We start from the raw sequence: 23,374 nt of genomic DNA, 5'->3' as shown, positions 1-23,374 counted from the left end.
TCTTAAACATCTCCATTGGATCACCTCCTTTCTAATGTAAACTTATCTCATCTTTACCTTTTGTTATCTTAAACATCTCCTTCAGATCACCTCCTTTCTAATGTAAACTTATCTCATCTTTACCTTTTGTTATCTTAAACATCTCCATCGGATCACCTCCTTTCTAATGTAAACTTATCTCATCTTTACCTTTTGTTATCTTAAACATCTCCATCGGATCACCTCCTTTCTAATGTAAACTTATCTCATCTTTACCTTTTGTTATCTTAAACATCTCCTTCAGATCACCTCCTTTCTAATGTAAACTTATCTCATCTTTACCTTTTGTTTTCTTAAACATCTCCATCGGATCACCTCCTTTCTAATGTAAACTTATCTCATCTTTACCTTTTGTTATCTTAAACATCTCCTTCAGATCACCTCCTTTCTAATGTAAACTTATCTCATCTTTACCTTTTGTTATCTTAAACATCTCCATCGGATCACCTCCTTTCTAATGTAAACTTATCTCATCTTTACCTTTTGTTATCTTAAACATCTCCTTCAGATCACCTCCTTTCTAATGTAAACTTATCTCATCTTTACCTTTTGTTATCTTAAACATCTCCATCGGATCACCTCCTTTCTAATGTAAACTTATCTCATCTTTACCTTTTGTTATCTTAAACATCTCCTTCAGATCACCTCCTTTCGAATGTAAACTTATCTCATCTTTACCTTTTGTTATCTTAAACATCTCCATCAGATCACCTCCTTTCCAATGTAAACTTATCTTATCTTTACCCTTTGTTATCTTCAACATCTCCTTCAGATCACCTCCTTTCTAATGTAAACTTATCTCATCTTTACCTTTTGTTATCTTGAACATCTCCATCAGATCACCTCCTTTCTAATGTAAACGTATCTCATCTTTACCTTTTGTTATCTTAAACATCTCCATCGGATCACCTCCTTTCTAATGTAAACTTATCTCATCTTTACCTTTTGTTATCTTAAACATCTCCTTCAGATCACCTCCTTTCTAATGTAAACTTATCTCATCTTTACCTTTTGTTATCTTAAACATCTCCATCAGATCACCTCCTTTCTAATGTAAACTTATCTCATCTTTACCTTTTGTTATCTTAAACATCTCCTTCAGATCACCTCCTTTCTAATGTAAACTTATCTCATCTTTACCTTTTGTTATCTTAAACATCTCCATCGGATCACCTCCTTTCTAATGTAAACTTATCTCATCTTTACCCTTTGTTATCTTAAACATCTTCATCAGATCACCTCCTTTCTAATGTAAACTTATCTTATCTTTACCCTTTGTTATCTCAAACATCTCCATCAGATCACCTCCTTTCTAATGTAAACTTATCTCATCTTTACCTTTTGTTATCTTAAACATCTCCATCGGATCACCTCCTTTCTAATGTAAACTTATCTCATCTTTACCCTTTGTTATCTTAAACATCTCCATCGGATCACCTCCTTTCTAATGTAAACCTATCTCATCTTTACCCTTTGTTATCTTAAACATCTTCATCAGATCACCTCCTTTCTAATGTAAACTTATCTCATCTTTACCTTTTGTTATCTTGAACATCTCCATCAGATCACCTCATTTCTAATGTAAACTTATCTCATCTTTACCTTTTGTTATCTTAAACATCTCCATCGGATCACCTCCTTTCTAATGTAAACTTATCTCATCTTTACCCTTTGTTATCTTCAACATCTCCTTCAGATCACCTCCTTTCTAATGTAAACTTATCTCATCTTTACCCTTTGTTATCTTAAACATCTCCATCAGATCACCTCCTTTCTAATGTAAACTTATCTTATCTTTACCCTTTGTTATCTTCAACATCTCCTTCAGATCACCTCCTTTCTAATGTAAACTTATCTCATCTTTACCCTTTGTTATCTTAAACATCTCCATCAGATCACCTCCTTTCTAATGTAAAGTTATCTCATCTTTACCCTTTGTTATCTTGAACATCTCCATCAGATCACCTCCTTTCTAATATAAACTTATCTCATCTTTACCTTTTGTTATCTTAAACATCTCCTTCAGATCACCTCCTTTCTAATGTAAACTTATCTCATCTTTACCCTTTGTTATCTTAAACATCTCCATCAGATCACCTCCTTTCTAATGTAAACTTATCTTATCTTTACCTTTTGTTATCTTAAACATCTCCTTCAGATCACCTCCTTTCTAATGTAAAGTTATCTCATCTTTACCCTTTGTTATCTTCAACATCTCCATCAGATCACCTCCTTTCTAATGTAAACTTATCTCATCTTTACCCTTTGTTATCTTGAACATCTCCATCAGATCACCTCCTTTCTAATATAAACTTATCTCATCTTTACCTTTTGTTATCTTAAACATCTCCTTCAGATCACCTCCTTTCTAATGTAAACTTATCTTATCTTTACCCTTTGTTATCTTAAACATCTCCTTCAGATCACCTCCTTTCTAATGTAAACTTATCTCATCTTTACCCTTTGTTATCTTAAACATCGCCATCAGATCACCTCCTTTCTAATGTAAACTTATCTTATCTTTACCCTTTGTTATCTTAAACATCTCCATCAGATCACCTCCTTTCTAATGTAAACTTATCTTATCTTTACCCTTTGTTATCTTAAACATCTCCATCAGATCACCTCCTTTCTAATGTAAACTTATCTCATCTTTACCCTTTGTTATCTTCAACATCTCCATCAGATCACCTCCTTTCTAATGTAAACTTATCTTATCTTTACTCTTTGTTATCTTCAACATCGCCATCAGATCACCTCCTTTCTAATGTGTCACGTCTGCCTCGTACAGCTGCTCCGCATAAGCTTCGTCTAGCTCGGCCCAGAATCCATCTAATGATCCCGTAGCTGTAAGGGTACTCTCTATGGCAGCTATGTCCGTCCTCAAATGTGGTGTCCATAACTACACGCTATTTTCTCGGTGAGGTCGCATTAAATTCTGATACACTATGCAGTAAAACGACCTCTTTTAATTCCGAATTTATCCCCTACAAATACAACTAAAAATCATATTACACAGGGAGCAAAACACTATTTTTTTGAGAAAGTGGGGAGTTTGTGCTGTAAAAGGTCGGTCGCCCTATTGTCTTCCGGGGACGCCCGAGAATCTTACGCAGGTGGACTGCCCTGCCAGGTCTTTGCACGAAGCTGAAAAATCAGCTTTAACGTTTTTGTCATCGTAATATTTTTTAGGGCTGGAAATTAGGGGTCGGAGACATGAAAATATTAACTTTGTACTTAAACAAGACAAACTAACACATTACCACTCAAAATGTTTGGATTGAACTGTGCTATAAGATAAACCTATATAAAGTGCAAATCAGATCAACATGTAGGTCACCAGAGGTCAAAAGGTCGCCAAATTTGATGAATGCTTAAAATAAGAAAACTCATCAAATATTTAGCAATTTTTGCCTTGAACTTGCATTTTAAAAAGAATGCTGAATGAAATGTTTAGAATCGAGATCCCATGAAGTATTCAAACCACCCAAGTTGAATTGTTTCTTAAAACATTAAATCGGTAACAAGTGGAAAAAGGTCAGTTTTCAAGAAAAGGCAAAATAAACGACCATTTTCTCCAGGTAATTAAGCACTCGTATATCTGCACTGCCCAATTGTCCTAAAACATTATATTACAGAGCAAATGAGTTTTTAATATACAAAACTGGATCAGTGCAATTGTTTTGAGGAAACCTGTCCATTATTTTTTCAAGGTGTCCCATCTGCAGATGTGAAAAGGAAACATGGCTCACCGACAGCACGACTCAAAGAGGCCCCAGACAGCAGCTTTTGGCACAGACATGAAGACAAGGAATTTGAAGAAGTTAAAGACTGATAAAGGGACAATATACTGTGTGTGTGTCTGTGCGTGTGTCATGACATTTTCACAGACTGGTCAAACAAGTGGAACATGCCTTTCAATCCTGACAAATCTCACACTCTTACGATGTCTCTCCAAAAAAACCGTCTGGACAACCCTCCCATCTACTTTCTGAACAATCTTCTCCAAAAAGTTCTGTCACTCAGGCTTTTGGGTCCCACTATCTGCCATGATCTTTCCTGGGAAAACCACATTTCAAATCTGGCCTCCAAAGCCAGTCGCCGACTGGGCATCCTCCGTCGTGCGAAGTCCTTCCTTGGTCCACCTGAGCTCCTCACCACATACAAGGCTTTCATCCACAGCTCAATGGAATACTGTTCTCCCCTCTGGGCCGGTGCTCCTGCCTGACACCTAGCTCGTCTTCACGCTGTTCAAACCAAAGCTTTCAGAATCATTGGAATCTCCCGCGATGAAGCTAACTACGAGGGCCTTTCACTCACTCACCGCAGGCAGGTAGGTGGTCTTTCTGTCTTCTACCGACTCCTCTCCGGCCTTGCTCCCCCAGCTCTATCTGTGCTCTGTCCAACAAATATTCCTACAGGTCGCACAAGATCTGCCAGTAACCCTCTTCTGGTGAAATTGCCAAAATCAAGACTCTCTGCTCACCTTCACTCCTTCATTCCTCTTCACTCCCGCCTCTGGAACAAACTCCCTCACTCTCTTCAATCCCACTCCTCCCTCCAGGTCTTTAAAACAGCTGTTCACCACCATCTCTTGTCTTCCCCCATCCAAAACCTTGATCTCTTCTACCCCCGTTGATTCACCCCAGATCCACTTATTTTTTTTGAAATCCCGACTTCTTTCTTTCCTGGAAGTTCTAGCAGTGTCCATGTGTTTTATACCTTTCCCACCCCCCGCCCCTCCCCCGCCTTCCCATGCCTCCTCCCCCCAAACCCTTTCCCTCCGGCCCACAGTTCTCCCGATGTCCCTGCTCTCAAATGTTGTACTTGTGTGCTTCCCTCTCTCTCCCCATCTTGTGTCCCGCTCCCTTTATTGTATGCTTTGTGTGTCCGTTTGTCCTTTTTGTGATTGATGTCAGCTCTTTCACGAGCCTCAATCTTGTATACAGAAAATCTCTTACAGTGCATCTTTCATTCATTCCCTTAACTCTCCAGAACTCCACCCATCCTTCAGCGTCCTCAAACGTATTTTTGACTCGAATGTCTCAAGAAACTCATTTTGCAATAAATGTTCGTTTCCCATAAATCGTACACTTTTCAAAATCCAATCACACCCCTCCCCTCAAAATCTTCCCCATCACCCATCTCTGTCAAATCTTCCCCCTTGCCCCTCCCCCCCAAATCTTCCCAAACACCCATCCCTTTCAAATCTCCCCCCCTGCCCCTTCCCTCCTAAACTCCTCCCCTGCCCCTTCCCTCCTAAACTCTCCCCAAACCCCTCCCCTCCGAGACTCTCCCTCACTCCTCCCCTCCTAGACTCCCCTCTCACCCCTCCTCCTCAAAGCGTCCTCCCCGCTTCTTCCCCCTTCCAACTTTCACCTTCATCTTCCTCAACCTTCTGCCTCACTCTTCCCCCTCCTCAAATAACACCTCACTGCGCCTCACCCAAACACCATCAAACCTTTTGTCCGCCCCATTCTTCCCTTTCTCCAAGCTATTCTGTAATCTCTGATACACCTGCAACAGCTCTCCCTACCTCTTCCTCCTCTTCCACATCCTGCCCTACCGCTCCCCCCCCTTGTTCTGTATCCGATGCTCCCCCTTCCTCTTCCTTAACAGTATGGTCCTCAAACATCCGGGGCCTTCGCTCAAACTTAACTGATCTCTCCATACAGGTTGCTTCTGACAAACCAGACATGATCTGCTTAACAGAAACCTTCCTCCTTCATGATGTCTCTGATTCCTTGGTATCTCTCCCAGGTTACTCCCTCCTCCGGTATGATAGACCTGAGCCTCATCCTGGAGGTGGGGTTGCTATCTTTATAAAAAACTCTCTTCCTCACTCGCCCTGCACTGCCCTCTCTCCACCTCACCCCCAGGAATACCTTTGGCTACGGCTTCCCCTTCGCTCCCACCTTTTGTTCATATGCGTGTTGTACCGTCCACCAAACAGTGATGACACCATCTACATCTCGCTGTCTGATAATATGGACCAACTTTTATCTACCCATCCCAACTCTCTCTTCCTCATATGTGGTGATTTCAACTGTCACCATGCCAGTTGGATGGAGGTGGGTACCTCTCTCACCAGCCATGGCTCTTCAGCAAAGGACTTCTGTGACTCACTGGGACTGACACAATCTGTCAATTTCCCAACCCGGATCTCAGTCAACGGAGAATCTTCTCTTCTGGACTTGGTTATGACTAACTTCCCTGAAAATGTCTGCTGCTCTTCTTCTGCTCCAATCGGCTCTTCTGATCATGTGCTTGTTAAAGTGGACATCTCTCTGACCATTTTCAGAGAGCCTCCTCAGTGTCGACGAGTCTGGCATTTCACTCAGGCCAACTGGCATGGTCTTCAAGCAGCCATCAATCATCTGGACTGGTCTCCCATCTCTACTGCCTCTGACATCAACTCATCCTGGGAATTCTTCCAAAGTAAATTGCTCTCTCTCATGCACAGATTTATCCCTTCTCGTCTTCAGTTGTCATACCCTTCCTCCCGTCCATGGTACACGGAATCTTGTGGTGAGGCTATTGCCCAGAAACAACTTGCTTTCGTCTCCTGGAAAGCAAATCCAACGGAAGGAAATCTCATTTCCTTTCACAAAGCCCGAAACAAGTGTGTGTCCACCCTCAGGAGAGCCAGGAAACAATATCTCTCCGTCCTCAGGACCGAACTCTCTTATCTGTCTCCCTCTTCCAAATCCTGGTGGCATCTGGTAAAATCTGTTTCTGGTGTTTGTTCCCCCTCCATCCCCTCCCTCACCTTAAATGGCCACATGGCTGACTCCGCACGTGAAAAAGCTGAATGCCTCAACTCTGTGTTTGCCTCTAAATCTTGTGTCCCAAACCCATCCCTCTCTGTACCCACCGTACCCATTCGTACCCAGCTGCTCCTGGACTCTGTGTCCTTTCCTCCTGACAAGGTGGAAAAGTTTCTGTCAACCCTCGACTCTGATTCTGCAACTGGACCTGACGGCATCAGCCCACGGGTCCTAAAATCATGTTCTTCCGCTCTTTCACTCCCTCTCTCTGTTCTCTTCACCCTCTCTTTTGCTCAAGGTCATCTTCCATCTGCTTGGAAATCTGCCAACATCACCGCTTTGCACAAAAAAGGTGCAAAAACAGATCCCAGCAACTACAGACCAATCAGCCTTCTCCCAATTATCAGCAAAGTCATGGAATCCATCATTGCTTCAGATATGAAATCTTTCCTCTTCTCCAATGGCTTGATCTCTGATCATCAATTTGGTTTCAGACCTGGACACTCCACTCTGGACATGCTGCTTCTGCTTTCTCAACAATGGATGGAGGTCCTCAATGCCAAACAGGAAATTAGAGCAGTCTCCCTTGACATATCACGTGCCTTCGATACGGTCTGGCACCCCGCTCTGCTCACCAAACTCTCCTCTTTTGGTATCAATGGAATTCTCCACGCATGGCTGGCGGACTTCCTCTCTAGTCGTAGTCAACGTGTGGCCCTGAATGGGTTTCTCTCATCTCCTCTTCCTGTTCAGGCTGGAGTTCCCCAAGCCAGTGTTCTGGGCCCTGTGCTTTTTCTGGTCTTCATCAATGATCTCTCTGACTCTCTTGAAAATCCTCTCTATCTCTTTGCTGACGACTCTACTCTCTGTCGCTCCATTCTTCATCCCTCAGATCGGCAGTCTGCAGCCTCCTCACTCTCTGCAGACCTTGACAAAATCACAGACTGGGCAAACAAGTGGAACATGTCTTTCAATCCTGACAAATCTCACACTCTTACGATGTCTCTCAGAAAAGACCGACTGGACAACCCTCCCATCCACTTTCTGAATAATCCTCTCCAAGAAGTTCTGTCACTCAAGCTTTTGGGTCTCACTATCTGCCATGATCTTTCCTGGAAAAACCACATTTCAAATCTGGCCTCCAAAGCCAGTCGCCGACTGGGCATCCTCCGTCGTGCGAAGTCCTTCCTTGGCACACCTGAGCTCCTCACCACATACAAGGCTTTCATCTGCAGCTCAATGGAATACTGCTCTCCCCTCTGGGCTGGTGCTCCTGCCTCACACCTAGCTCGCCTTCGTGCTGTTGAAACCAAAGCATTCAGAATCATTGGAATCTCCCGCGATGAAGCTAACTCCAAGGGCCTCTCACTCACTCACCGCAGGCAGGTTGGTGGTCTTTCCGTCTTCTACCGACTCCTCTCTGGCCTTGCCCCCCCAGCTCTCTCTGGGCTCTGTCCCGCAAATATTCCTCCAGGTCGCACAAGATCTGCCTGCAACCCTCTTTTGGTTAAACTGCCAAAATCAAGACTCTCTGCTCACCTTCACTCCTTCATTCCTCTTTTCTCCCGCCTCTGGAACAAACTCCCTCACTCTCTTCAATCCCACTCCACCCTCCAAGTCTTTAAAACAGCTGTTCACCACCATCTCTTATCTTCCCCCATCCAAAACCTTTATCCTTTCTACCCCCGCTAATTTCACCCCAATTCCACTTTTTGAAATACCAACTTCTGTCCTGGAAGTCCTTGGTGTCCTTGTGCTTTATACTTCTCCCTCCCCCCCCCCCCCCTTCCCATGCCTCCTCCCCCCGGGCCCTCTCCCTTCCACACATCTCCCTGCTCTCGGATGTTGTGTTTGTGTGCTTCCCCATTTCTCCCTATCTTGTCTTCCGCTCCCTCTTTTTGTGTATTTTGTTTGTCTGGTCGATTTGTTTGTGAAGTAAATGTTAGCTCTTTCACGAGCCTCGATTCAGTATACAAAAAAAAAGAAAAAAATAAGACAGTTACCGTAATTCAATAAAAGATAAACTGTACAGGATATTACCCCAATCGGTAAATACACTCATGTCATGATTGAGCTCTATGGATACTGACTCTGTGGCAGAGAGACTTTCATCTGATATTGAACAGAAGGACTGGTTGGACTGTAAACGGCCAAAGCGGCATCAAAATGTAAAAATACCTATCCTCATCCGAAGAGTTGCATCCCTGCACAGAAAAAGCAGCTCAGCCAGTCCCATCACCCCACAGCTACATGTAGTGGATGCTCTTGTTCTAAGCCAATAGCCTGTACCTCAGCACCTGCACAACACCTGAACTCCATCTATTCTTCCATCAAGGTTTCTACACAAAACAAATTTTTCCACTGCTGTGACTTGACTATTGCCAAGTCATTTTTTAAGATTATTTGTGCATGTTGCAGAGTTTTCAGCCGCCCGTCTTTACAAGATTGCCCCTCCAAGTTCTTGAGCATTTCCAATGCAGCACCAAGGATTGTTGAGGCACATACAAATCCTGCCCGTAACTTTGATCAATGAATGGTACCCCTTTGCCAGAATTTTGAGTTAACTTATTCTTCACAATTATGCACGAATTTTACTTGTGATTATTTCACCCCTTTCTTGCAGAAGTGTTTTATACCTGTCCCTGAGATTTTTCAAAACAAAACCTGATTTATAGAACAGCGGAACAAAACATTTTGCCGGTTAAGGTGTTGTGCTTTCTCAATGAATGATTTTTGGTGTGGTTTGGTCATTTTAGGTGAAGGTCGCCTTCCATCACGGAAGCTCTTATGGCAAGTGGCACAGGTTACTGCAGCTTCAAAAATACAAGACTTTGACCTTACACACCTTGTCTTATCGCGGTGTTATTGGCTTAGAACCAACCAGTCCTGTTCAATATCAGGTGAAAGTCTCTGCGGCAGAGTAAGACACCCTAGAGCTCAAATATGGCATGAGTGTATTTGATGACTGGGGTAATATCCTGTACAGTTGTCTTTTTTATGCTTCCACAGACTGAGTCGCCGGAAGCATTATGTTTTCAGATTGTCCGTCGGGCCGTCCGTCTGTCCTTCCATGATAGGTTTTCGTTACCGCGATAACTTGAGAACGGCTGAAAGCATCTAATTCAAACTTGGTTCCGGTATGTATAATGAGGTAAAGATTAACTGATTAGATTTTGGTGTCATGAAGTCAAAGCTCAGAGGTGATGTTAAGTAAAGGATTGAAGTAAGGTGTGAGGTGTGAGGAAGTAAGCAGTGAGGTGATTTTGTTGAAGTCAGAGTTCATGTTGGGTTAAAATGTGATACTTGAGAACAGGTGAATGGATTTAAATCAAACTTGGTGCAAGTATGTGTACTGATGTAATAATGTGGACAGAGGCATGTCGGTTGATGTTGTGACGTCGAAGAGTGTCATTCTAGTTTGAATTGTCTTTGGATATGACTGACACACACACACAGAATATTGTTCCTTTATCAGTCTTTAACTTCTTCAAATTCCTTGTCTTCATGTCGATGCCAAAAGCTGCTGTCTGGGGCCTCTTTGTGTCGTGCTGTCGGTCAGCCATGTTTCCTTTTCACATCTGCAGATGGGACACCCTGAAAAAATAATGGACAGGTAATGGACAAAAATAATAAACCTGTCCATTATTTTTTCAGGGTGTCCCATCAAAAGAATTGCACTGATCCAGTTTTGTATATTAAAAACTCACTTGCTCTGTAACATAATGTTATAGGACAATTGGGCAGTGTAGATATACGAGTGCTTCATTACCTGGAGAAAAAGGGCGTTTTTTTCCTTTGCTTTTCCCACTTGTTCCTAATTAAATTTGTTGAGAAGCAATTCAACTTGGGTGGTTTTAATACTTCATAGGATCTCTATTCTGAACATTTCATTCAAAAAAATAATTATTCCTAAGTATTTGACTGAGTTCTCTGATTTTCAGCATTCATCAAATTCAGTGACGTTTTAACCTCTATTGACCAACATATTGATCCGATTTGCATTTTCTATAGGTTATCTTATAAAGCTGTTCAATCCAAACATTTTGAGTGGTAATGCTTTAGTATGTCCTGTTTCTGTATAAAGTTATGAGTATTTTCATTTCTCCTACCCTTAATATCTGGGCCTCAAAATTATTTCGATGACGCAACTTTAAAGATGATTTTTCAGCTTCATGAAAAACATTGGCAGGGTGCTCCACCCGCGGATGATTCTAGGACGTCCCCTGAAGACATTAGGGGAGGGGGGCATCAACCTTTTACAGCACAATGTCCCCACTTTTTCAAGTTTTCCCCCTTTTCCCAGGTATGTTAGCTTTATCTTTAGCTACCTGGCATTGCACTGAATCGCATGGACATTGCTAGAATGAATGAATGATCGTTTTAAGGCCATTTTCCCCGCTAGAGCGGGGGTTAGCCTTGCGGGCCCCATGACAATCATGGTTCCCTGTTTGAGGCAATGTTTTTATGGCCGGATGCCCTTCCTGACGCCAACCCTTGGTCACGCTCTTCAATGCGCAGGGATACGGTGTACCTATTCTAAATCGGGGTACACACCGTGATCATTCATCCCAGCAAGCTGGTACTAAATTTGCCGACCTCGGAAGGATGACAGGCTGAGTCAACCCCCCTGGCGTTAATTTAGCGATCGACCGGGATTGCGAACCCAGGATCCTAGGATCCCAAGCCGGCACCCTAACCGCTAAGCCAACACCAGGCAACACCAGGCGTTGATAGACAACGGACAAATCGATGCAATATATGTGATTTGAACGAGGAATCTTCGCATCGCGAGCCAGGTTCCTGGATGTCACCTGACTTTTAGACAGAGGTTAAAACCTGAAAAAAAAAGAGATAATCACAACTCCTCTTTATAACATCGTCGCCTGCTTTCTTCCAGCTCGCTGTCCAATAGCGCATAATTTTGATCACACCTACAGTTTTCTAAACATGAATTTTAAACCTAAATCCTGAAGATTTCATCTTCGTCTTATCTTACCCTTACCTACCAAACCTTGATGAGCAAATGGGAAAGGTCCGAAGGTGCTGACTTCGAGCTGCGGCATACACTACCTTTTGAGGACATTGCATCTCATCTCGTTTGCTGCACTTCCTCATGCTCATGAAGGAGCTGCTACCCACTGCACGTTTTCAAAACTTGTGACATATTGGGGGCAATGGAACATCAGATTTTCTTGTAAACGTAACTGATTTTCTGGATGGCGTGCTTCTGTGTCGTATTATTACATTATTCTGAAGTTTTGTGCGGATGGCATTCCAATTGGAACATCTTTGCCATTCGGAATGGGTTTGATTCCATCTACAGCCACTCATACCTCAGTGCTGCTACGTGTGTTGCAGTGCAAATGTGGTTGTGTGCACTTCCCATCATCGATGGACATTTGCTCTGTGCTGTCACCAGGTGGCCACATATTACGATGGGACGTCTTGAGGACCTTTCTTTGAATTGGTGCGATTTGTACCAAATGCGTGTCGCGTGTAGCTCAGCCGTTTCTTCTGCGGTGCGGTCCTGCTCCGCCTGCTTCTTCCACAAGACTGAGGTGGGAAACCTCTGGTAAATACCTTCCCATTCTTTTCATTCACCATATTTATCACGAGTGGTCATCCACAATTTCTTTCTCCTTCAGATTTCCACCAACGATTTTGAGAAGATGCTCAACCTTCAATTCCCCCTGTCATTTATACAAGATGAACTTGAGCGATTTTGCAGCTCTGAGGCTCGGTGAGTTGGCAATGTGACCGAAGCTTCGAACAAACAACCCCAAAACATATCGTTGCCTTCTAGAAAGGGTTTATGTAAACCATAGCGCTTCGCTTTTCTACTCACAAACTTTCATGTATGCTTGGTTTCATTCACTGGACAATCTCGTTGAGACACGCTGAGCAATTAATACACACTGAGCGGTTGGATACTTGTTACCTGTGCTTTGCTACTGGTTTGCTACGCTACCTGTGTGTTGTTGCTGGAATGTACATATTAACCTACATTTATTACGTGTTAGCCATACATTCTTTCTTTCCTTCCTGATATATTAATTTTAACTTAGCCATATGTTGATTTTTACCCTCGCCAGAGCAGAGGGTATTGCATTTGAGTCTGTCTGTTTGTCTGTTTGTTTGTCTGTCTGTTTGTCTGTCTGTTTGTCTGTCTGTTTGTCTGTCTGTTTGTTTGTGTCTTTGTCTGTCTGTTTGTCTGTCTGTTTGTCTGTTTGTTTGTCTGGCTGTTTGTCTGTCAGTTTGTCTGTCTGTTTGTCTGTCTGTTTTTCTGTCTGTTTTTCTGTCTGTTTGTCTGTTTGTTTTTTCTGTTTGTCTGTTTGTTTTTGTCCGCAAAGAATAAATATGATTTTCTCTGCAACCATTGGTCCGATTGACAGGAAATTTTCATGATAGGTGCGCCTCCACGTGTAGAATTTTTAAATGATAATTATGACGTCATAGGTATGCGTGCCATCTTGGAAAAATCGAAAAACATTGCACCTCTATCTCCAAAAGCGCTGCATTGAAAAACTTGAGACATGGCTCATTTTAAAGAACCCTACATGGGGAATAACATATATTAATGATAATGTTATAGGTGCCTCCATTATGATGTTATAATTGGACAAGTACAAAACTTCATCTGATCAAGATAAAATTTGTTGAGCCTCATCTAGCGATAGATAAATTGGGGGAGAAAAAATAATAATGATGACGTCATCGGTCATGTGGTTCGGTCGCCATATTTGTTTAAACACCAAAGCCTTACAAACCACTAAAAAAAAAGTCCTGGCGAGGGTCTGCAATCTCCGATTGCTCTTTCTTGTTACCTATCATATTGATTTAGCTGTACGTTGTTTCTTACCTGTTGTGTTCATTTAGCAGTTAGTTGTTTATTACCTGTCATATTAATTTAGTCACATGTTTATTACCTGTTAGATTAATTTAGCCCTATGTTGTTTATTATCTCTTATATTCATTTACCTATGCATTGTTTATTACCTGTTAGCTTCATTTAGGTATATACTTAATGAGGCAATGGTGGGCATGCTCAGTCTTGCTTCTGCTGATGGAGTAGTGTTCCACTTCTCTTCCGACATTCAGCTGTGCTGCAGATTTATATAGATAGGGTCGAAGACATGTTTCAATATAATAAATGGCGACTTTACTCCCGGGATGAAGAATTGCATACTAAGCGCACCTTCAACACTTTTGGGATGTCTTGCAGATGCCTGACTACTCAGTACTATGCAAGGAAAGCACTGATATTCTTGCAGCAGAAGCAAATCATGGCCGAACTGCAGGAATTCTTGCGCAGACCTGAAAAGGAACAGAGCTTGGTGGAAGGTAAGAATAGTAACCTGTAATTTTAACGAGGTTTTACTTTAAGAGGTTTTAAATGTTACAAATTCAGTAAAATTTAAGCAGTCAAAGAATAACACAGTACTAAATCCATCAATGGATGCAGCCAAAATTGTCTCGCAATATGAAGTTTGTTTTTTGACTGTTAAAAATATAACAATTATTTCTGAATATTAATGGTTTATTAATGTGATTTGACTTTGAAAGGAAAAATCAAATGTTTTTAAGCAGCGAAGCCACTTCACTATTTGGCTATGTTCTTCCTTCCATCCGTCCATCCATCCTCACCTCCCATGTGGTGACACGTAAACGATCTTAAGCTCACAGTTTTTCTACTTAAATACATCGAGATTGGCTCCTACGCGTCCCCACGGTCCATGCTAATCTACACGGTTCTACCTCCACTGTGGTATTTCATTCCTACCCCCACAAACTTAACAATATTCTATTAGAATTTGAGTACAGGAGGGCCTTGCCGTTAGTGGGATTCCTCTTCGCGGATTGGCTCTATCGCAATAAATTTATCGAGGCAAGGTTTGCTGATTGTGGTCAATGCACTCGAAAATCGCAGGTTGGCGAACTATTTTACACTTTTATTCAACTTATCAGCATGGGCCGCCAACACAATAACCCCATCCCCCTCACACCCCCCCCCCCCCTCCAACCTCCATCATCGTCATAATCATCATATTATGGGATTAAGTTTATAATAATAATAATAATAATTCATTTATTTTGTATAGAAATACTCCCGGGTTATGATATTTATCATCATTATTATTCAAGGAAAGTTTCATGATCTTAATAACTCAAGAAAATAAACTTAATTTTATGTTCTTAATAACTCTTTTATTCATGAAATAAATATCATAAAAATAATGCACAGACATGTTTACAAATGTACAGTTTGGCCAAATTTTTAAGTTGAAGTCTCTAACACTATTTTCCCCATTAACCCCTAAGTTTGTGGATTTGTGGTTCACGGGGATTTTCAAGAATGTAACCCCGTGCATGGCAAGGCCCTCCTGTATATACTGAAACATTGTGCGGGGTATCGTGTTCTATGAACTCTCTAGTTTTAGAATGTGAAGATGGGAATTTTGGCAAATCGTTGTTATTTAGTTTTAGGTAATATATTGTAATTTAGAAAATTTAAACAAAATGCTTTGTAGTGATGGCATTATTTCGATTTCTCACTGAATTTTCACTGTTGTAGCTATGCATTGCTTGGGTTTGTCAGTGAGGGTGCTGTCACTGAATTTGGTGGTGATTGTGATGGTTACCAGGTGCAGTACTTATTGCACGCTACTGCAACCCAATGGAGGACGTGAGATTGACACATGTTCAAGCACAGATTTCTGAGATCGCTGACAAAGTGCGGCATCTTCTTTACAAAATGAACCCCACACATCCTGCCTGTAATGCAGGAAAAGGTTGGTTTGTGCTGCAGAAAGTCTGGCATTGTGTTACACGATTTTACGTCACATGTAAATGTACCAAATGAACGGACAAAGCCCGCTTGGAGTTTGCAAAAAAGCACCTAAAGGACTCTCAGACTGTGAGAAACAAGATTCTGTGAGCTTTCTTGTGTCTTTCACTGAGGAGAGGCTTCCTTCCGTCTGGCCACTCTGCCATAAAGCCCAGATCAGTGGAGTGTTGCAGTGATGGTTGTCCTTCTGGAAATTTCTCCCATCTCCACACAGGATCTCTGGAGCTCAGCCAGAGTGACCATCGGGTTCTTGGTCACCTCTATTACCAAGGCCCTTCTCCCCCGATTGCTCAGTTTGGCCGGGCGGCCAGCTCTAGGAAGAGTCCTGGTTGTTCCAAACTTCTTCCATTTAATAATTATGGAGGCCGCTGTGCTCTTGGGAACCTTCAATGCAGCAGAATTTTTTTGTAGGCTTCCCCAGATCTGTGCATCGACACAATCCTGTCTCTGAGCTCGGCAGGCAGTTCCTTCGACCTCATGGCTTGATTTTTGCTCTGATATGCATTGTCAGCTGTGAGACATTATATAGACAGGTGTGTGCCTTTCCAAATCGTGTCCAATCAATTGAATTTACCACAGGTGGATTCCAATCAAGGTGTAGAAACATCTCAAAGATGATCGAGAGAAATGGGAGGCACCTGAGCCAAATTTCAAGTGTCATAGCAAAGGGTATGAATACTTATGTAAATGTGATATTTCAGTTTTTTCTTTTTAATAAATTTGCTAAACTTTCTAAAATCCTGGGTTCTCTTTGTCATTATGGGGTATTGAGTGTAGATTGATGAGGGAAAAAATGATTTGAACGATTTCAGCATAAGGCTGCAACATAATAAAATGTGAAAAAAGTGAAGGGGTCTGAATACTTTCTGAATGCACTGTATGTCTATATCAGCTTTGCTCATTGGGATTTGGGGAGTTTCTCCCATTCGTCCTGCAGATTTGCTCAAGCTCTGTTAAGTTCGATGAAGCGTGTCAGTGAACAGCAATCGTCAAGTCTTTCCACAGTTTCTCATTGGGATTCAAGTCTGGGCTTTTCCTGGGCCACTCATGAACTTTCATGGTTGTGCTCTGAAGGCATTCTTGTGTTGCTTTGGCTGTATGCTTGGGATCATTGTCCTGTTGCAACGTAAATCTTAGCCACAGTCTGAGGTCTTTTGCACACTAAAGCAGGTTTATCCTCAGGTATTTGCCTGTATTTGGCTCCATTCATTGTTCCCTCATCCTTACAAGTCTCCCAGTCTCTGAGTCATTGCTGCTGAAAAGCATCCCCATAGCATGAATGCTGCCACCGCCATGCTTCGTGGTATGGATGGTGTTAGATGGGTGATGAGCTGTACTTGGTTTCCGCCAGACGTAGCGATTTGCATTCAGGCCAAAGAGTTCAATTTTCATCGCATCAGACCACAGAATCCTTTGCCTCATGCTTTCAGAGTCTTTCACCTGCCTTTTTGCAAGCTCTAGGCGTGCCGTCATTTGCCTTTTTCTCAGGAGTGGCTTCCACCTGGCCACTCTCCCATAAACCTAGATTTGTGAATTGCTACAGGGATTGTTGTCCTTCCGGCAGGTTCTCCCATCTCAGCCAAGGAATTCTGTAGTTCTGTCAGTGGTCATTGGGTTCTTGGTCACCTCCCTGACCAAGGTTCTTCTGGCCTGGTTGCTCGGTATGATCAAGCGATACTATGATCAAGGGATATGTTGAAAGATTCACAGCCCTTTCACAATAAAGGGAATAATAACGAAACTCGAGTGGTAGTCCAGGCGTGGTTTGGGGTGTGTCTTAATCTTTATTTTTACAACACCATTTTGAGAACTTATTCTGTGATGATTTTTTTCAAAAGGTGGAAAGCAAATGCATAATATCGCACTGCAAGGCCAGGTCTTGGATGCACTGAACAAGCTTCTCTACCAGCATCTGCGGTTCACTGGAAATGAGGAAGACTATTACAACCCACTGAACTCGTACCTACACCAGGTGACATATCCTCTTGTTTTTGAGCTACATGGGGAGTCTGCAAAATACTTTGAGAGTATCATGTGCAATATAAATGTCTGTCCTTGTATTTACTGAAGTTGAGAATGCCAAGCCACATTCTTGTTTACAGAAATGTGAAAGCCAATCGTTAGGCACTTCTCACAACTTGCAGCTGATAAGCAAATGTGATAACACCGGATTGGCAGTCAGTTGTAAGAAACAGGATCCCATTGCTTTATGTGCAGGTTCTCCGGCGACGGAAGGGCATTCCCATCTCCATGTGTATTCTGTACGCAGCCATCGCACGGTGCCTCGGTCTTCATCTTGAACCAGTCTGTTTCCCCTCGCATTTCATACTTCGCTGGCCACAAATCGATGGGTAATTGCCTTCGCTTGAAAGGGAGGGGCTGTTGTGGAGTGTGCGTGTGCATGTGCCCATGTGTGGGTCAACTTTCACGTAACACCCCTGGTACGTGAAAGGGGCTTCCGAGACAAATAACTGGTGAGGCTCTGCATTACGATATGCTCTGTCCTGTTGTTTATTTGATGGGCTGTTCGAATTTGCATCAAATCGAGAAAACAAAGATGGACAGCCCTATTATTTATTTATTTATTTATTTATTTATTTATTTATTTAATTGTCAATGTCTGAACCCGGAACAAATCTTCCTTGGGTGTTTGCTATAGTTTGTGTTAAGTGTGAAAAGCAAAGCATTTATTGCCAAAATGACCCACCACACCAAGGTTGTTAAATATCCAAAACATCAAATGGGTGATCTTAGCCGATTTGAAACTGGCAGGAATGTGATCGGTATGAATGGTATTTATTATTTATTTATTTTCTGCACTTTTGGTTTATTCCTAATTTTTGTTTACTTCCTTAGCCGTCGTTAATGACCCCAATCCCTCTTTAATTGCAGGGCATTGGAGCCAAAGGACTTTGCGTACGTGGACGCCTATTCGGGTGGCAGTGTGCAATCCGCCAGTGTATATCGGTTGGCTCGACTGGAAGAATCTGTAACGGATGCTAGCTTTGCATCATCATCCACATCAGCTGTACTCGCTCGCATGGCTAATAACTTGGTAATCCTGGGGAGAAGGTGAGTTTTACCTGTTCCTATCCCCCACATCCCAATGCCAGCCTTCTAATTGGTGGGAATATAAATATTGGGAATCACATTATTCATAGAAGGACCAACATCTTTGCTGACGTTTTCTGGCACAGGCCAATTCTTTCATCATTTTGGATAAAACTTGCCGAACATATGACCATCATACTTTTCACACTAACCATCATTGGCGTCAGGAAGGGCATCCGGCCATAAAAACATTGCCTCAAACAGGGAACCATGATTGTCATGGGGCCCGCAAGACTAACCCCCGCTCTAGCGGGGAAAATGGCCATAAAACGATCATTCATTCATTCATTCATTCATTCATCACGTGTGTGACTGCATTGCCATCTGGAAACAGAAAACCCTTTGCCACAAATGCAGATGCCTAGGTACAGTCTTCCCTCTCAACCCCCACCCCCTTTCTACCTTTGCCTCTTCGACTGTTGCCCGCACCCCCTCGCTCCACCACCAATTACCCCACCACCTCTTCTCTCCTTCTCTCACCTAGCAATGCACCACCCAACCATGGAATATTCACAGCCCATGTTTCTCTGTATGGTTTTCACTTTCTGCTTTACCTGATCATGTCCACTTCTCCTCCAACCTCACCTTTAAAGTTTGGATATTTTGAGGATTTTCCATGATAATAATAGGTTCAGTTTTACCAGCATAAGAACGTACAAGACAATACGAAGACTAAAACGGTTGTCTTTACATTAATATGAAAAAAATCGATTTACAGTGAATACAACAACAACAACATGCATTTTAAGGCCATTTTCCCTGCTAGAGCGGGGGTTAGCCTTGCGGTCCCCATGACAATCTTCTCCATTTTGCCCTATTTTCTGCATCTCCCCTTGTTAACCCCCTTGCCCGCATTTCTTCTTCCACCATCTTTAGCCAAGTCTTTCTCGGTCTTCCCCGTCCTCTACTTCCTTCTACATTCATTTCCATCACTTCTCAACCAGTCACTTTCATCCTTCCTCAACACATGACCAAACCATCTCAACCTGTTCCTCTTCACAGCATCAATCACAGGCTCTATTCCCATCATCTTTCGCAATTCATCATTTGTCTTCCTCTCTCTCTCAACGATACTCCGCACATCCACCGAACCATTCGCATTTCCACCCTTTCCAGCCTTCGTTGCTGCTCTACATTCATGACCCATGTCTCGCTCCCATAAATCATAACACTTCTCACACATGCAGCATACACCTTTCCCTTCAGCTTCAACGACAATCCCCTCCTCATCAGCACGCCACTCAGTTCCCGAAACTTCTTCCATGCACATCTCACTCGAGCAACCGTTGCCGAGTCTGATCCACCCTCTCCATTCAGCATGTCTCCTCGGTAACAAAATGTTTTCACACCTTCCAGCTGCAAAGTTTTTCGGTTTTTCCAAGATGGCGGCCGAACCACGTGGCCGATGACATCATCATTAACATATTTTATTCCCCATGGAGAGTTCTTTACAATGAGCCATGTCTCAATTTTTTCTATTCAGCACTTTCGGAGATATAGAGGTGCAAAGTGTTTCGGTTTTTCCAAGATGGCGGCCGAACCACGTGACCGATGCCGTCATCAATTGGGCACAGTATATTCCAGGGCAAGACAAATATGTGTGTAAAGTTTGGTGATTCTACGTGCAACGGTGTAGACGTAGTGCTGCGCACAGACAAACTGACAAACAGACAGACAAACAGACAGACAAACCAACCGATCAACATACTTGCCGGAATCTTTTCCGGCAAGTAACAAACAGACAGACTGACAGGGGTGAAAACATAACCTCCATCCACCTTCGGTGGCAGAGTTAAAATAATTCCTGACTACTACTATTGCTGCTGCTATTACTATGACGACTACTACTACTATTACTACTGCTATTACGACTACTACTAATACTACTACGGAAATTGCAAACTACCCTGTTTTTAGCTCACCTGGAACGAAGTTCAGGTGAGCTTATGTGATGGCACGTCGTCAGTCTGTCAATCCGTCCATCCGTCTGTCCGTCTGTCTGTAAACACTTGAAACTTCTCCGAAACCGCTGAAGGGATTGTGACCCAATTTGGCACAAATGATATTTGTTGTATTGTGACTAAAGTTTGTTCACGGCATTAAAAAAATCGGGGTCGAAGGAGGTTTACCAGGGGTCAAAGTGGGTCCAGGCTTGACCCCCCAAATAGGAATTTGCTATTTCCTCTGAAACTACACACACTATTTCGATGAACCTCAACCACAACCTTCATCACCTGTGATGTACCAAAGCTTGTTCATGGCACTAAGAAAATTCAAGTCTGAAGGGGACTACGGGGGTTGGTATTTGCTTAAATACCCCCTAAATACCCCTTAAATACCCCCTAACAACCCCCTAAAATAGGTATTTGCTTTCTTCTCTGAAGCTACACGTACAATTCCGATGAAGATTCACCACAACCTTCACCACCCGTGATGTACCAAAGTTTGTTCACGGCAGAAAAAAAAAACCTGCCCCTTTGGGCGTCTACAGGGGTGGGGGGGGGGAGGCTTTCCCCCAAAATAGGTATTTGCTTTCTTCCCAGAAACTACAGTCACGTGAAAAAGTAAGTACACCACATGTAAAGTTTTGACTTTTTCAACATATTTCAACATACAGCTATTTGATCTTCACTTCAACAATATTGATAGATAAAGGTGATATAATATAACAAATATCATGAAACATTTACATTTTGTAGTCCATTGTATAATTTAAATAAACATAAATGCAAATTTCGCATGTGGAAAAAGTAAGTACACCCCTACATTTATCACTACTTCAAATACCTAAAATTAGAATCAGGTGCACCAGCTCAGGTGCAAATGATTAGAACATCGTTAGAGAGGATCTTGGAGGAACCTGTCTTATTTAAACCTCAGACATTTAGTTTGGTTTGCTCTTTGTTGTTGAAGTGTGCGGCGTCACCATGCCTAGATCAAAAGAGCTCTCTGTGAGGCCTTCAGAAAGAAGGTTATAGATGCTTATGAGTCTGGGAAGGGATTTAAAAAGATCTCCAAACAATTTGAAATCAATCATTCGACTGTCCGGAAGATCATCTTCAAGTGGAGAAGATTCCAAACAACTGCCAACTTGTTCAGGCCAGGCCGCCCCAGCAAGTTCAGCCCGGGAGCAGACCGCAAGATGCTGAAAGAAGTCTCTAAGAACCCCAGAATATTATCACGGGCCCTACAGGTAGCTCTTGCCACTGTTGATGTCAAAGTGCACGGGTATACCATTAGAAAGAGGCTGCACAAATTTGATCTACATGGGAGGTGTGCCAGGAGGAAACCTTTGCTGTCCAGAAAGAACATCAGGGCAAGACTAAAGTTTGCCAATGAACACCTGGGCAAAGACCAGCACTTCTGGAACAATGTGCTCTGGACAGATGAGTCAAAGGTAGAGCTATTTGGCCACAGTACCAGAAGACATGTTTGGCGAAAACCAAAGACAGCATTTGACCACAAGAACCTGATACCAACTGTAAAGCATGGTGGTGGAAATATTATGGTTTGGGGCAGCTTTGCTGCATCAGGGCCTGGGCAGCTCACCGTCATAGAATCCACTATGAATTCTTCATTGTACCAGAGGGTGCTTGAGGATAGTGTGAGGCCATCTGTCTGAAAGTTGAAGCTCAACCGAAGGTGGACCTTGCAACATCACAATGACCCTAAACATACCAGTAAATCCACCAAGGAATGGCTGAAAAGAAGGAAATGGGGGGTTCTGGAATGGCCAAGTCAAAGCCCGGATCTAAATCCCATCGAGATGTTATGGGGGGATTTGAAACGAGCTGTGCATGCAAGAAACCCCTCAAACATCGCACAGCTGAAAGAATTCTGCATGGAGGAGGGGGCAAAAATTTCTCCCAGTCGATGTCAGAGACTGGTCGACAGTTATAAGAAACGCCTACTTGAGGTTGTTTCTGCCAAAGGGGGCAATACCACCTATTAGAGCCAAGGGTGTACTTACTTTTTCCACATGCGAAATTTGCATTTATGTTTATTTAAATTATACAATGGACTACAACAACAACAACATGCATTTTAAAGGCCCTTTTCCCTGCTAGAGCGGGGGTTAGCCAAATTATACAATGGACTACAAAATGTAAATGTTTCATGATATTTGTTATATTATATCACCTTTATCTATCAATATTGTTGAAATGAAGATCAAATAGCTGCATGTTGAAATATGTTGAAAAAGTCAAAACTTTACATGGGGTGTACTTACTTTTTCCACATGCGAAATTTGCATTTATGTTTATTTAAATTATACAATGGACTACAAAATGTAAATGTTTCATGATATTTGTTATATTATATCACCTTTATCTGTCAATATTGTTGAAATGAAGATCAAATAGCTGTATGTTGAAATATGTTGAAAAAGTCAAAACTTTACATGGGGTGTACTTACTTTTTCCACATGCGAAATTTGCATTTATGTTTATTTAAATTATACAATGGACTACAAAATGTAAATGTTTCATGATATTTGTTATATTATATCACCATTATCTATCAATATTGTTGAAATGAAGATCAAACAGCTGTATGTTGAAATATGTTGAAAAAGTCAAAACTTTACAGGGGGTGTACTTACTTTTTCACG

The 23,374-nt window shown here is 42.3% G+C and overlaps 1 protein-coding gene across 5 annotated transcripts in view; it reads left to right on the top strand.

Moving 5' to 3' along the window:
- The window catches only part of FBXO21 (F-box protein 21), a 36,529-nt gene that overhangs the window by 2,764 nt on the left and 10,391 nt on the right, over positions 1–23,374 (top strand). For 2 of the 5 annotated variants that reach the window (XM_068129545.2, XM_068129547.2), the window contains exons 2-8: positions 12,226–12,364; positions 12,452–12,546; positions 14,029–14,147; positions 15,449–15,595; positions 17,490–17,623; positions 17,869–18,002; positions 18,544–18,723. In XM_068129545.2, the coding sequence (XP_067985646.2) occupies positions 12,226–12,364; positions 12,452–12,546; positions 14,029–14,147; positions 15,449–15,595; positions 17,490–17,623; positions 17,869–18,002; positions 18,544–18,723 (948 nt within the window). Of the gene's footprint in view, positions 1–9,723; positions 9,944–12,164; positions 12,365–12,451; positions 12,547–14,028; positions 14,148–15,448; positions 15,596–17,489; positions 17,624–17,868; positions 18,003–18,543; positions 18,724–23,374 lie in introns of those variants that run through there. The other 3 variants (XM_068129546.2, XM_078784137.1, XM_078784138.1) reach the window with 2 other exon arrangements.

This window comes from Myxine glutinosa, chromosome 9 (genome assembly GCF_964187855.1).
Source record: "Myxine glutinosa chromosome 9, kmMyxGlut1.1, whole genome shotgun sequence".
Taxonomy (NCBI): Eukaryota; Metazoa; Chordata; class Myxini; order Myxiniformes; family Myxinidae; genus Myxine; species Myxine glutinosa.
Note: the sequence above shows the minus strand (reverse complement) of the source record. Positions and strands in the feature narration are given on the sequence as shown.